The 16167-nt window shown below is 37.6% G+C and overlaps 1 protein-coding gene across 3 annotated transcripts in view; it reads left to right on the forward strand.

Moving 5' to 3' along the window:
- LOC127413447 (proton-coupled amino acid transporter 1-like) overlaps positions 1–16167 on the forward strand; it is a 54677-nt gene that overhangs the window by 10287 nt on the left and 28223 nt on the right. For all 3 annotated transcript variants that reach the window (XM_051650607.1, XM_051650605.1, XM_051650606.1), the window contains one exon: positions 3199–3368. In XM_051650607.1, the coding sequence (XP_051506567.1) occupies positions 3199–3368 (170 nt within the window). The remainder of the gene's footprint in view (positions 1–3198; positions 3369–16167) is intronic.

Here is a 16167-nt window from a genome sequence, read left to right on the forward strand (position 1 = left end):
TAATGAAAATTACTTTCTTTAACTTTAAGAGAAATTTAGCAGAATGTCAGAGCTGCCCTCTTCTATACAATGAAAGTGGATGGAACCCAGATGCAGTTAAGCTACAAAGACAACAAAGCACCATATAGGAATTCTATACTAGTCGTGCACTATATTCCACTATTGTTCTGAAGCTAACGACAGCTTTGTGTGAGGAACAGACCAAAATGTAAGACGTTATTCACTGGAAATCTTGCCTTGAAAATCTCTTTAGACAGCAATACGACTATTCACTTTCATGGAATGGAATGGAAAAGACTAATAGCAGCTTGGGCATTCTTCTATAAATATCTCATTTGTGTTTCACAGAAGAAATAAAGGCATACAGGTATCAAAAGACATGAGGGTGAGTAAATGATGACAAAATTATCATTTTTAGGTGAACTATCCCTTTTAAGGCCTATTTAAAGTCTGAAGTAACAAAACGACACAAATTTATAAAATACTCGTAAAACAAATTTTTGCACCAAAACTATTCAAGCCAAGTTCAGTGCTGATTTTGTCTTTCCTTATCAAAAAGAACCTGAATTAATTGTGCAGCACCCGAACAATTAAAAAATCAACCAAGCCCCCCATATAAATTAATGATGAATTATCATGGATTATCACAGTATGATATTTGGGACGCAGTATGACAGAGTTCATAAAGATATATATATATATATATATATATTTTTTTATCTTTAGATTTGGTGTAAATAGGCCTTTTTAGCTGCTGCGTCCAGGTGTTCTTGAGCTGGGAAGATGGGGAAAGGATGCTTTGAGGCGTTTTGAGGCTTGTTAATGGCAGGTGAATACAGACGATATTAGTTGTTGTGAACAAAAAAGCTGACCGGAAAACTACTTCGTAACTGGGCGCAGGCCCAAAAATGCCATTGCACCTGAGTCTGTCAGCATGGCAAAATCTGCAGGGAATGGTGATTTCAAAGGAGAAGGTGTGAGTTCCATGCAAATTGCAGATGCAGTGGCAGAGGTGATAGTCTTCTATTCACATGTTACTATTAGTGACAGTGCAGTGATTGGTGTTCCTTTTCCATTTTCCATTTAGACTGTTGTTTTGGAACTTAGCCAACCCGAATAGCTATTATATTGTATTATATAAGTATACAGTAGTATTTTTCTGTCCTGAATTCTTCACTTTTAAAGTGTTATTTTAAGGTACTCTTTTCTTATTTCTCATGAAGGAAGACCTTTAAGATTCTGTGTTTCTTCATTCTAACATTTCCACAGAAAAAGAGTAAGCAGGTGTCACTGCGTGTATGAACCCACAATGACCAAGAACATTTGACATTACAAGAACCTTAATTTAAAGTGAAACCGGAGCCCTTTGCGTTCACTATCAAAATCCTCGTTTATATTTTCGTGGGAGTATGCCGCGAATCTCCACAGAAGGCGCGTGCATCACAGCACTTTAACGCAGTTAATCTTCTCGTGCTCTTCAGGAGCGAGACCCACTTGGCTCTTGGTGCACCAATGTGGCTCAGTGAGACACACACACGTGTCGTTCTTGGCATTTATATATTCACTTAAAATGTCCTTATTTGGACAGTGTGTTGTCAAACCAAAACTTCATAACATTGACCAATTTTATATCCAGGATTGGAGAAATCAGTGTCCTTCCTGTGTTTTTTTTTTTGTTAGTTTTTTTTTGTTTTTGTGTGTGTGTGCTTCTGTTGATCTATTTGCTTTGAACTGGTTTAAAGCAGAGGCATTAAAGCAGTATTGGTGGGGGGCCATTTCAGTGGTCATGTTAATGGCTCTCATGTGTGGAGGAAAAGTTGTCTGCATTGTGGTGTTGTCATGGAGTCGGATGTGCAGCTGTGGGATTATATTTGGTTATTAGTTAAATTAAACATCATAAACATTGTTTGTTTGCAAACCCCCAGTGACAATGTCACAGGCGACATGGAGCAGCAGGGGCAGGAAGAGAAGCCTTTTGAGTTTAAATCGCCCAGGGCATTGTGCATGATAATGTTGAAAAATTAAATAAACATAATTTGCCTCTCGTAGATAGAAGTGAATGGAAATGGCATGTCGTAATGTGGTGTAAATAGGCCTTTTAGCTGCTGCGTCCAGGTGTTCTTGAGCTGGGAAGATGGGGAAAGGATGCTTTGAGGCATTTTGAGGCTTGTTAATGGCAGGCGAATACAGACGATATTGGTCGTTGGGCTCAAGTGAACAAAAAAGCTGACCGGAAAACTACTTATTAACTGGGCACAGGCCCAAAGACACCCATTGCACCTGAGTCTGTCAGCATGGCAAAATCTGCAGGGAATGGTGATTTCAAAGGAGAAGGTGTGAGTTCCATGCAAATTGCAGAAGCAGTGGCAGAGGTGATAGTCTTCTATTCACATGTTACTATTAGTGACAGTGCGGTGATTGGTGTTCCTTGCGCTAAGAGCATTTTCATGATTTTTGAAGATATCAGTAATACTTGATAATTTTTATCTCTCACCATAAGACTGCTGAAATTTTTCATTTAGCAGCGATTAAAGGCTGTAAGACTATCTAATGCGTTTTGTGAAAAATTTGACATCAATGGCTTTAGAATTCAGAATACACACATTCATTACAAAGCAACAATTTTTAGAGATGTAATGGGTATTTGATGCATAACATGTCCACTGACTTTATTTGTCAACATCAAGATGAATAAATAAGGGAAATTTTTTAAAGTACATGTAGTCTCTCAAGAAATACAGGTCAATAAAGCTGCATAATAATAATAATTATAGAATAAGATGTATTTACATTAAAACTTTATTTACTTTCCGGGTTTCGGCACCAAATGTAAAAGACCACTGTTCGGTCGGGAATGGAGGAAGCTGGGACCCGGCTGAGCAGTCAACATAAAGTTTTAATGATACAAATGAACTTCAACATAACATAAGACACACACAAACATAACTCTGTGTGTGTCTCTCTCTCTCTCTCTCTCTCTCACTGGCATCTCCTGCTCCCCTTTATCTCTCTCTCCTGCTGATTAGGTGACTCGGTGCTGGCCGTGCATCTTCACGGCCTGGCCACACCGTCCTCCTCATCACAAAATAGTTTTGAGTAGGGTATATCATGTCACACTGCAGGACGTCAACTTCTCTAAAGTATTTCATGTCAACTACCTGTTTGCATCTCTGAATTTCAGTTCTGTCTCTTCTGTAGGTTATATCAGATCGTGAAGCTGCTTTACTCTTTTGGAATCTACATCACATACGCTCTACAGTTCTATGTGTCAGCAGAAATTCTCATCCCGCCAGCGGTGGCGCGGTGCAATCCCAGATGGGCGTTTTTGGTGGACCTCAGCATCCGCGTGGCTCTTGTAGGCCTTACATGTAAGTTGTACTGCATCAGATTACTTTTTCATGCACCACACCAGTGTCAGAATTAACTTTTTCCTTAAGTGGCATATATTGCCCCTTGGGCTTTTTTTCCCTTTGTGAGTCTCTATTGTTTTCTTATCATATCTAGACATACTTTGTTTCATTCTTTTATTGCTTATACTTAAATTTGGATTTATTACCTCTAATATCTATAAAAATTAAAGGTGATAATTTCCCCAGACTTGGCTACTGATTTAGACCACCCCATTCCCTTCAACCACACGCACCTCTTTCCGATATCCCACCCTCCAAAAACATGTCAGCGACCACATAAAATGACTGACGTAAAGAGAAGGCTTCTGACTCTTTTCTGCTGTCTACATGGTTTAGGGTTGTCACAGAGACAAGACAAGATGTTATCTCAAGACCTATTTCAGTGAAATTTGTCAGGTACTAGAGACATTTTGTGTGTGGTATTCCGCGAAAAAAAAAGACTGCTTACAGCACCTTTAAATCAACATCAATATTTTATGCAATAATGTGTATAGCTAGGCCTAAATTAGAATATTAAGATCAGAATATTAAAATAGATAGAATATTAGGATATACAGAACAATTAATGTAGAATATTAAAATCAAATACAAATAATAAACAGAATATCATTACAGGCACATTTTTGCCCCCTCTTTTTGAATTTGAGGGTCATTTTTGTAAATTTCAGTGGCATTTTTTATCTAAGCCCTGGTTAAATTCTGACCCTGCGCCACACCCATTTCATTAACTTAAGTCCACACGCCAGCAGTCTTGCTGCAAAATTCATCAGCTATGATGCAGTTCTGCAGCACGGGTCTGCTTGCGTCAAAAGTCAGAAGCGTTTTTAATGGCTCATTTGCTTGGGCACATGTTTGTGCGAGTTATCAAAGTGTTTCCCTTTCACCACAGCTCAAGGTTGTGTTCAGTCACTTTGCAAAGCATTTGTCATAGTTAGATGGAGTCTGTTTTTATCTTTTGTCACCTTTGTTCTGAAAAAGCAGGACCTTGAGCACAACAGAATGTTTTCCGCTTGTGACTCAGTGCTGCGATAGATACCTGGATAGGGTGCTGAAATTCAATGTGCTCTGTGTTTTGATTCAACACCAGTGGATGTGTCAGGTAGTGAACTTGTTCCTCTTTTGGTGTTTTTGGTGGTAATCTTGTCTGTGTCCTCTGAATGCAATATTTTTGATAGCAGTGAATATATGCCACATGCTTGCTGACCGACAGCACTTGATTTCTGCACAGCACTCACATCCCAGGCCCTAATATTTTTAGAAACATCCGAGGTTAGCTTTTTTTAGCAGTAATATTGATTTACCTTCAAAACCGAGATTTATTCCTGTTTGACACGTGAGGTGTGATCTCACATGCTGTTCTGCTCTGAAGTGTTTTCTTCAATAGGTGACACTAAGCGCTCACCCTGTTAACACCGCTTCCACTTACAGGAGCAGCCTATTAATCTTAATATACTTTACCTAGTCTCCATGGCTACAGGGGGATCTAAAATATAGCCTACATACATACAGTATTCATTCATATTATGGCTAGATTTTGCTTTAATAATTACAGTACTTAAGCAAAGCAGAACTGCCCTTAACTTCCTCAGACAATATTTTTAGTGTTTGTTCTAAAGCACTATCCTTAAGTTAAAACCATTTTGTAGATAGTTTAAGATTTAAATGATTAAGCTTTTACATCATTTAAGAAGTTTAATAATCTCACATTGACTAGGGTTTTTCCAGAATCCCTAAACCAAGAGTACAAATATCAGTTCTGACTCCGCTTTCAAGCTACATCCACCAAACTTGGTACACACCTTCAAACTGGTCTGACTTAGTGCTATGCCTTTTATAACTGATCGGACCTTAGGTTTTCCCATAGCAGGTGATCAGAAATCCCATTGACTTACATTGACTGAATTTTCAGATAGGCCAAGACTATTCAAACTCCAATGGTCAAGAAATTCAAATGAAAACTCTCTCTCTCTCTCTAGCTTTTTTTCTTTATTTAACTATCTATCTATCTATCTATCTGTCTGTCTGTCCATCCGTCCGTCCATCCATATGTCCGTCCAACCTTCAAACTTTTAAAACTCGTTTAAGCTTTCAGATAGGGCTGTCACGATAATAACATTTGACTGACGATTAACTGTCAAACAAATAATTGCAATTATGACTATTAATTGTCTATTTTAGGGCTTTCACGATTAACTGTCATACAAATTGTCATACTTCTTAAAGTGTACGTGTGCTCCATTCACCTTAAGTCATTTATTCAAATTTAAAATAAACTTTTATTTAATCATATAATAAAATAGGGATATATGATTTCCTTTAAGTCTTTAAAAACTTATGAATGACATGAAAAATAATATTTTAAATATTAAAAAAAATCCAAACACTTAAAAAAGATTGTCTTTCTTTTTGGTGAACTTTAGTCTTGGTCCATTTTACATTTAGACTGTTGTTTTGGAACTTAGCCAACCGGAATAGCTATTATATATTATATTATATTATATAAGTATACAGTAGTATTTTTCTGTCCTAAATTCTTCACTTTAAAGCGTTATTTTAAGGTGCTCCGTTCTTATTTCTCATGAAGGAAGACTTTTAAGATTCTGTGTTTCTTCATTCTGTCATCTCCACAGAAAAAGAGTAAGCAGGTGTCTCTGTGTCACTGCATGTATGAACCTGCAATGACCAAGAACATTTGACATTACAAGAACCTTAAGTTAAAGTGAAACCGGAGCCCTTTGCGTTCACTATCAAAATCCTCGTTTATATTTTCGTGGGAGTATGCTGCGAATCTCCACAGACGGTGCGTGCATCACAGCACTTTAACGCAGTTAATCTTCTCGTGCTCTTCAGGAGCGAGACCCAGTTGGCTCTTGGTGCATCAATGTGGCTCAGTGAGACACACACACACGTGTCGTTCTTGGCATTTATATATTCACTTAAAATTTCCTTATTTGGACAGTGTGTTGTCAGACTAAAACTTCATAACATTGACCAATTTTATATCCAGGATTGGAGAAATCAGTGTCCTTCCTGTGTTTTTTTTTTTTTTTGTTAGTTTTTTTGTTTTTGTGTGTGTGTGCTTCTGTTGATCTATTTGCTTTGAACTGGTTTAAAGCAGAGGCATTAAAGCAGTATTGGTGGGGGGCCATTTCAGTGGTCATGTTAATGGCTCTCATGTGTGGAGGAAAAGTTGTCTGCATTGTGGTGTTGTCATGGAGTCGGATGTGCAGCTGTGGGATTATATTTGGTTATTAGTTAAATTAAACATCATAAACATTGTTTGTTTGCAAACCCCCAGTGACAATGTCACAGGCGACATGGAGCAGCAGGGGCAGGAAGAGAAGCCTTTTGAGTTTAAATCGCCCAGGGCACTGTGCATGATAATGTTGAAAAATTAAATAAACATAATTTGCCTCTCGTAGATAGAAGTGAATGGAAATGGCATGTCGTTGTAATGTGTTGTGAAATGTTATGCATTTAAAAAAAAAACATTATGTTGTTTATCTCCTTGCCTGCATGTTTTTTCATTCTTTATCCAGTATGAAGACATCATGTTACATGTGTGAATGGCATGCTCTCTGACCTTGAGGTAGTTGGATGTTATTCAGCAACCGTCAACACTGCAACTGTGTCTATTGCACTGTTGCACTCTTCTGTAAAAGAAAATAATATTATATTCAGACCCATAAGAAAAAAGTAACTGCACACAGACTACACAAAAATCTTCTCCTTCATAGAAAGGTATTGCTTTATACTTTTAATTAGAGAGCTGATAAAAAGAAAAGAAAACATTCCTTATTCACAATGAGTTGCTCACATTCATATCAAATGAAATTAACACGACAAAAGAAATGTGTTGTCATTCATTGCCTTTACCACATAACTGAAATAATACAATGACACATTGCCTTAAATCCCTGTAGTTATTGCAATCTTTCTCTTGAAAGCATTGCGCTGAAAATTAGTGGTAAAGCAAGCAGTATCAGGAAGAAAAGCTGTAAAATTCAGCCATTGTTTTAATAACTGTAATTAAGGCCTAATCAGGGTTGTGGCGTAATGGAATACATGGGGATTACGTATTTAAAATACAAAATATAAGTAACTGTATTTCACTACAGTTACAATTTTAATCATTGGTATTTAGAATACAGTTACATTCAAAAAGTATTTTGATTACTGAAGAGATTACTTTGCATTTTATTGTCAATTGTTTCATTTAATATTTAGTCCTTTCAGATGGAAACATTTATACATATAAATGATGCGATCCAAAGTGCATTTGAACAGCAGTGAAAAACTTTCTTATGAAGTGTTACATTCATACGAGCAGACAGAGAGGTAAGTTTGAAGTAAGTTTGGAGCAAATGAAATAGAAATAAACCTTGTTTAAATTGCCAGCTTTACGCTAAGCTAAAATGCTATTTCTAGCCATTTTACATGCGCATGTTACCAGGCACGATCACGTTTTTTTATCAAGAAAATTCATGTTGGATCATAATTTCTTCTTTTCTACTAAGACCTTTGATATTAGGGCAAAAATCTTATTCTTGATAATAATTTTTGTATTGTTTTCCTGTAAAAATATCTACAAATCCTTAAAACAAGATCAATTTGATTTAACTTGTTTTAGAAACAACACTGCATAAGATATTTAGGTTTTTCAGAGAATGTATTTTTAACATGTGTATTTTGTCTTACTGTACTGGCAGAGTTTTTATAGTCAAAACAAGTGAAAAAATCTACCAGTGCTGAAGAAGTAATCCAAAGTATTTAGAATACGTTACTGACCTTGAGTAATCTAACGGAATATGTTACAAATTACATTTGACAGCATGTATTCTGTAATCTGTAGTGGAATACATTTCAAAAGTAAAAAACCAACCCTGGGCATAATGTATAGTCAGCCAGTTATTATCGTAAAATAAACACTGGCAGGGTAATCAGGACCCCAACGCAAAGCAGAGTTTATTTTATTTTTATTGTATTACATTATCCCACTTATTTCATGGCTTATTACCAAATAAGTAAATAAATGGACATGAAACATTGATTTGATGAACTACAGCAGTGTAGAAGATCCAGGCGCACCAGTAAAAAATACAGTTTAGCGGTCAGTATACAAAAATATTTGACCACAGAATGCCGGGACTGACCTATCAGAATCAAGTATTCCAGAGAGCTGTGTAATAAAACAAAACAGAAAAGAGCACATTTCTTGTAAAATCATATTGTAGTTATCTCTTTGTTACAGACCCAAGTCATGTCTCGCCTTTTTTTTTTCCAAATATGGATCAAATCTAACAAACCAGTGAGATTTAGTTTGCCAAAAAACAAAAATAAAAATAACTAGCAGGCAAAGATTTTCTCCCCACTAAAAGCAGGGTTGATTTAGCGGATCAATTACCTGTGTAAGGCCTGTGATTATGGGTCAGTCAGCTTTCTGAATAATAATCACACAGGATGTGAGTCTTCGAGGTGAAGATATGCCTCGCAGAACCACCTTCACAGTTCTTCAAGCTTTGCGCTGGGCAGTTACAAATGGGCATGTCCAGGAGTACTTATTCATAGCTTGCGCCGACTGAAATCTGTTGTCAATTCCTCAGAATGATACTTTGACAGAGTGCTGGACGCTCGACTAACCATGTAGGTCAGCCGGTCTTTAGTTACCAGACATTTATACTCATTCATCACGCCCTCCATTTGAATGTCACTCACTTCGGGTCAGGTTTTAGGAGCCAACAAATACTGTACATTTCTGCTTAATGCAGTTAAGTACGCGGTCCTTTAAAACGGCTGTCACAACTGTCATACTGTGTTCCTCAGACTGGTTTATGTTTTTTTATGTAATTGATGTTACTTTTGGAGCCGTGTGCCATATCCGTCCCAAAAATCAGTCTCATTTATTAGATTGCAACTTTTGTCAGATCAGGTTTATTATACGTTTTTATTTCTATTTAATTTTCAATTCATCTTTTCAGTTTAGTTTAGTTTTCATAGTGTCCACTCTCTGACTGTTAGTTTTCGTTTTTTATTCAGTGTTTTCTAGTTTCAGATTAGTTTTAATTTGTAGTTTAAGTGTCTTAGGTCTGCCAAAGTTAATACTGTGATATAATTTAAATATGTTAACACTGATACATTTCTCAGGGCCATCTGGTGGCATTTTCATGTTTATTGTAGATGGGTTGTAAAAGTTTTACCTGAAAATGTAAAACTTTTATTCTTGAAAAAGTATTTTAGTTAACAAAATGAAAGTTTTCTATACATTGGGATGGTCTCAGTTTAATGAAGCCAAGCACAGAATAATGCATTACATTCCTCTTTCTGCTCAGCAAATTAGCGTCTTAAGTCTTTCTTTCCTTTTTTAAAAATTCTGAATCCAAAATCAAACAATGACAAGTGTCTGCATTGGCTCTTTGAGGACAGAATGGATGTTGTTAAGAGTGCCTTTGTCTCAGAGATGAAGCTAGACGAAGGGTGTGCAGCGTATGACGCCTGTTAGATCTCCAGAAAGTGGCTAGCAGGCTTCATCTAGTAAACAGAGCTGTAATTCTTTTCCAACTCATATGATCACAAGTGTTTGCAGAATCCATCAAAGGCCAACAGTGGCTGGGCTGGGCTAACAGCATGGATGCAGTAAGCATGTGTCACAGTGAATGCTGTCAGAAACAAAAACACAAGAGTTTGGCAAGAGGACGGATCCTTTACACTTAAGTGGTTTCACCACTGACTGACATATAGTTGACATGTGGAATGGGTTTATAGAGGTACTTCTGCAAATAGATGACATCACTTGGAATTAGCTAGACCGAGTGTATCACAAAGAGCATTGGAGCAACATGTCAACATGTAAAATCACAAAAATATAACTAGATATTTTAGATTTTCTGAAGAAAATTTGCTGCCATGATACAAGGGTGTTCTAGGTGGTTGCTAGGGTGTTCTGGTTGGTTGCTTGTTGGTTCCTTACTGGCACAAGTCAAAAGAGCCCACCACTGGTCTCTAAATATAGCTTGGTACCCTCCTTCAGTGTATGGGATTTTTGGGTGATATATAGGATGTCTTTGCCAGTTTTATTGTCCGTTAGGCGAAATTCGTAAATCTAATCTTACTTAGAAAAGTAATAGCAGACCTTTCCTTGATAAGCCGCACAATTTGAGGTGGCAAGAGTTACGTGCCAATGTTGGTGACCTAGCCAAGCTTACTTCTGAAGAAGGAATGCTGCAGTTTTAGCGTCTGTAAAGAATACTAACAATTTGTTTTAAATCCTCCATCTTGTCAAGTCATTTTTATTTGTATAGCGCTTTTCACAACACACATCGTTTCAAAGCAGCTTTACAGAAAATCATGCTTTACAGAAAATGAAACTGTAATATCTATATAGTCTTAGAGTCATCATTGTGTAGTTTGATTAAATATGATTGTAAATTGTGTATAAAAATAAATCATTAAATAATAATTGTATTTAGAACCCCAGTGAGCAAGCTGGAGGCGACTGTGGCAAGGAACACTAAACATAAGATGTTGGTTAATGGAGAAAAATAACCTAGGGAGAAACCAGGCTCACTGTGGGGGCCAGTTCCCCTCTGGCTAAACAGCATGAATATAATGCCAGTGTTACTTAATTATGTATAGTGCAAGTCATGGTTTAAAAGTTTGTAAACTAAGTAAGTGTTAAGGGCCAGTGTTTAAACAAAGATTTTGTATGAACTGTTAGATTAATGACTAATGTCTTTTGAAGTCCATCCTTGATTAACTGCAGAAGTTCACATAGATGCATTGTCCTTTGTTAGTTGGCTGAAGAAGGCTTTTGTTAGCAATTAATTGATAGTCTATGTATTCCATTTCAAGAGTGTAGTCCATCAATAAAGAAAGGTGATGCAGGCAGAGATCAATGTGGTGCATCGCAGTTCATTTTGGAGAGGTTTGGTGGGGTCCATCCTAAGTCCAAAGTTCAGGGAGTGGCATATGAAGTATCCGATGTCTTAAAGTTGGAGTTGGCATCAGTTCATCCTGAAGTCCATCGTAAAAGACTGAAGTGATGTCTGGCTAGCACTGGCTGTAGTTTGTCATCATCACTCAGCGACACGAAGCAATGGAGTCCGACACCAAACAGGAATGGAGCTGGATCTGGCCAGCTCTAGTAACCTCGGGATATGAATCAGGGAAACAAATAGAATAATATTAGCATAGATGCCATACAATTTATTGCAGAGTTATAGATTATGAGAAATATTTCTGAGAAATGTTTCTGATTCCGGCAGACCTAACTAAAGCAGCATAATTGTGAGTTGATGGATAAATTAGGTGTATGCCTGGCTAAATAGATAAGTCTTTATTCTAGACTTAACTAAGTGAGTGTGTCTGCATCCCGAACAGTCTTAGGGAGAATATTCCATAGCTATGGAGCCAAATAGGAAAAGGATCTACCTCCTTTTGTGGATTTTGATATTCTAGGAACTTAACAGGCCAGAATTTTGTTTTTGTAATGATTGTGATGGAATATAGATTGGTAGAATGTCACTTAAGTACTGTGGAGCTAGACCATTCAAAGATTTGTTTGTAGTTAACAGCATTTTAAAATGAATACGAAATTTAACAGGTAGCCAATGTAACGATGATAAAATTGGGCTAATATGATCATATTTCTTGGTTCTACAACCCCAGTTCTGAAAAAGTTGGGACAGTATGAAAAATGCTAATAAAAACAAAAAGGAGTGATTTGTAAATAATATCTTGTGAATTTCATTGTTTTTTGTACAGTAATTTCAAATCAGATGATTGCAACACACTCCAAAAAAGTTGGGACAGTCGAGTGTTTACCACTGTGAAACATCACCATTTCTTCTAATAACACTTATTAAGCATATAGGCACTGAAGACACAAGTTTAAGTTTAAAAAAATGGCATTTTCCCCCATTCATCCATTATGCAGGTCTTCAGCTGCACAATTGTACGGGGTCTTCGTTGCCATATTGTGCGCTTCATAATGCACCACACATTCTCAATTGGAGATGGTCAGGACTGCATGCAGGCCAATCTAGCACCCGCACTCTCTGCTTATTCAGCCAGTATGTGGTTTGAAGTTGTCCTGCTGAAAATTCCGGGATGTCCCTGGAAAAGACGGTGCTGGATGACAGTATATGCTGCTCCACAGATGTGCCCTCACAGATGTGTGAGTTACCCATGCCATGGGCACTGACACACCCCTGGCCCATACAGACACTGGCTTTTGGACCTGATGCTGATAACGTCTTGGATGCTCCTTTTCCTCTTTGGCCCAGAGAACACGACTGCTGTTTTTTTTTTTTTTTTTTTTTTTTTTTTTTTACTATTTGAAATGTGGACTCATCGGACCAAAAAACACGGTTCCACTGTTCTACTTTCCATCTAAGATGAGATCGAGCCCAGAGAAGTCTGCAGTGCTTCTGGACAATGTTGATGTTGGGCTTCAGCTGTGCATAGTAAATTCTTAACTTGCATCTGTGAATGTAGTGGCGAATGGTGTTAACTAACAAAGGTTAACTTAAGTAATCCAAAGCCCATGTTGATGATATCCATTACAGATGAATGATGTTTTTTAAGATAGTGATGTCTGAGGGATCAGAGATCACACGCATTCAGAAGTGGTTTTCGTCTTGCCCTTTACGCACCATGATTTGACCAGATTCCTTGAATCTTTTAACTGTATTGTGCACTCTAGAGGGTGAAATGCCCAAAATCCTTCCAATTTGTCTTTGGGGAATATCAACCCGATCTCATGAAAAGTTGTACATAATTTACAAGTTGGCTATTTCGTATGATCTCACACGATGTCTTCATCACGTGCAAATTCCCACATGTCTAATGTGGAAGCACGAGTTTCATGCATGAGGCGTTAAGGACATACTTATTAATATTATGTTCTAACCCAAACCCCTTATCTAAACGTAACCAATCAGTAGAGTGTGTAAACATGATAGGACGCTGTTGTGTGTGACAGAAGCAATTAATTGTCACATATTAGATGGGAACGATGTCCAGCGACGTCATTGGCTGTAGTGAAAGTCTTAGGAATATAAACGAGTGCAGTCACACACACGATATCATACGAATTAGCCAAATTTAGAAAAGTCGTACAAATCCTGACAATTTTGCCATGCGAATGTTTTGGGAACATTGTTCTCAAAGTGCTGGATTATTTGCTGAAGCATCTGTTGGCAAACTGACAAGTCTCGAATGATCCTTGCTCTTGAAGGACTAGGCTGTTTTTGGAGGCTCCTTATACAGTTGTGCTCAAAAGTTTGCATACCCTTGGATAATTGGTAAAATATGTACCATTTTTAAAGAAAACATGAGTGAGCAAGCAAAACACATTTCTTTTATTTCTTATGGGATTCATATTCAACTGTAGGTTATAATAGAATGGCACAATCATAAAACAAATCATGGCAACAAAGAAAAAAATTTAATGACACCTGTTCAAAAGTCTGCATACCCTTAGTTCTTAATACTGTGTATTGCCACCTTTAGTATCAATGACAGCGTGCAGTCTTTTGTAATAGTTGTCGATGAGGCCCCAAATTCTTGCAGGTGGTATAGCTGCCCATTCGTGCCTCCAGGTCATGCAAAGTCTTTGGTCGTCTTGCATGACCTGCACGTTTGAGATCTCCCCAGAGTGGCACGATGATATTAAGGTCAGGAGACTGTGATGGCCACTCCAAAACCTTCACCTTTTTCTGCTGTAACCACTGGAGGGTCAACTTGGCCTTGTGCTTAGGGTCGTTGTCCTGCTGGAAAGTCCAAGAGCATCCCATGCACAGCTTTCGTGCAGAAGAATGCAAATTGTCTGCCAGTATTTTCTGATAACATGCTGCATTCATCTTGCCATCAATTTTCCCAAGATTCCCCGTGCCTTTAGCGCTCACCCCCCCCCCCCCCCCCCAAAACATCAGTGAGCCACCACCATGCTTCACAGTGGGGATGGTATTGTTTTCACTAGAGGCCTTGTTGACCCCTCTCCAAACATAGCGCTTATGGTTGTGACCATAAAGCTCTATTTTGGTCTCGTCACTCCAAATTACAGTGTGCCAGAAGCTGTGAGGTGTGTCAAGGTGTTGTTGGGCATATTGTAACTGGGCTTTTTTGTGGTATTGGCGCAGTAAAGGCTTCTTTCTGGCAACTCGACCATGCAGCTCATTTTTGTTCAAGTATCTTCGTATTGTGCTCCTTGAAACAACCACATCGTCTTTTTCCAGAGCAGCCTGTATTTCTCCTGAGGTTACCTGTGGGTTTTTATTTGTATCCCAAACAATTCTTCTGGCAGTTGTGGCTGAAATCGGTGTATGCAAACTTTTGAGCACAACTGTATACTATGACACAACTGCCTCACCTATTTAACATCTCCTGTTTCACATTGCCTTGTAATTTTAACTCATCAAATTGTTATTAGTCTTAAATTGCCATCATTTTTTGGAGCGTGTTGCAGTCATCTGATTTGAAATTAAAAAGGTAAAACATAATTTTTAGTTGTAGTGCTTTCAATGTAGCAAAGGGTGAATATAATTTACAAATCATCTTTGTTTTTATTAGCATTTTTCATACTGTCTCAACTTTTTTGGAATTGGGGTTGTAGTCAGCACTCTGGCAGCTGCATTTTGAAACAATTTGTAGTGGTGTTGGCCTTAATAGGTTGGGTTCGGGTGCCAGGGGTTAAAACCACCACCGTTATTAAATTAAATTCAGTTAACCTTTACAAGTCTGTGTAAATGTAATAGACCAATAGTTCTCTTATAAATTTAAAACACAAGGAACAGGAAGATTCTGTTTGAACTTTTCTCTATTAATCAATTAGTTCAGATCTCAGACAGACATTCATCACATGACTCAGTAGTACAATACTACTTAATTATAGTCTAGGCCCAGGAACATTTACCTTTTAATACCTTACAACATCAACAGCCACGGGTGAGTATACCAACATAAGTGTTCATCAATGCCTTGTGGGTTATAACATAATACAACAATTAAGAATTTCATATCCATGAACAATTCTTATGAAAGCAAAAAAAACAAAAAAACATTTGAGACACGCCATTCGCAAAAACCCAGGGGAAGTGGGAAAAATGGGTAAAAAGGTCTTCAGGCTCCAAAGTTAAAGAAAAAAATATAAAGGATGAGAAAAATCCTTGCTGTACCAAAACCTCTAGGCACAATCAGTGTAGTAGTCTTTAGTTCATGCATATATACAACCAATAATAGTTAGACAAAAAACTATTATTACAAAACAATATTATTCTCTTACCGTATCACCTGCTGAATTACTGGGCCTAGACAATCAGTTCAAAACAATAAAGCACTTCTGTAGCGTGGCAGTCAAACCACCATATTTTCACAACGATAAAGGAAATGAACTGGCAACTCGAGCGCCAAATAAAAAAAATTACATCCCTAAAATATACCCTCCCTATAAAAAAAACAACAACACTGAGTATCCTCGTTTAAACTGCAATACTCCCTGCTTAATTTAAAGAATGAAAGAAACATCTATGTCCATCACTGACGCAATACCACCCGACTGCGTGATCTGCTCTCTCCACTACGATTTACAAGCACTCAAATTCAAACGCGGGACACGAACTCCATCTAAGGTAAGAATCGCATGCACCACAACTATAAATGTAATATTGAGTCAACGGAGTTGAGATCCATGTGCAGCTTTAATAACAATAAACGTAGTAATTAGGGTTGCCAACTTTTTGTCACATGAATACAGGGCGCT

The sequence above is a fragment of the Myxocyprinus asiaticus genome, chromosome 22 (assembly GCF_019703515.2).
Source record: "Myxocyprinus asiaticus isolate MX2 ecotype Aquarium Trade chromosome 22, UBuf_Myxa_2, whole genome shotgun sequence".
Taxonomy (NCBI): Eukaryota; Metazoa; Chordata; class Actinopteri; order Cypriniformes; family Catostomidae; genus Myxocyprinus; species Myxocyprinus asiaticus.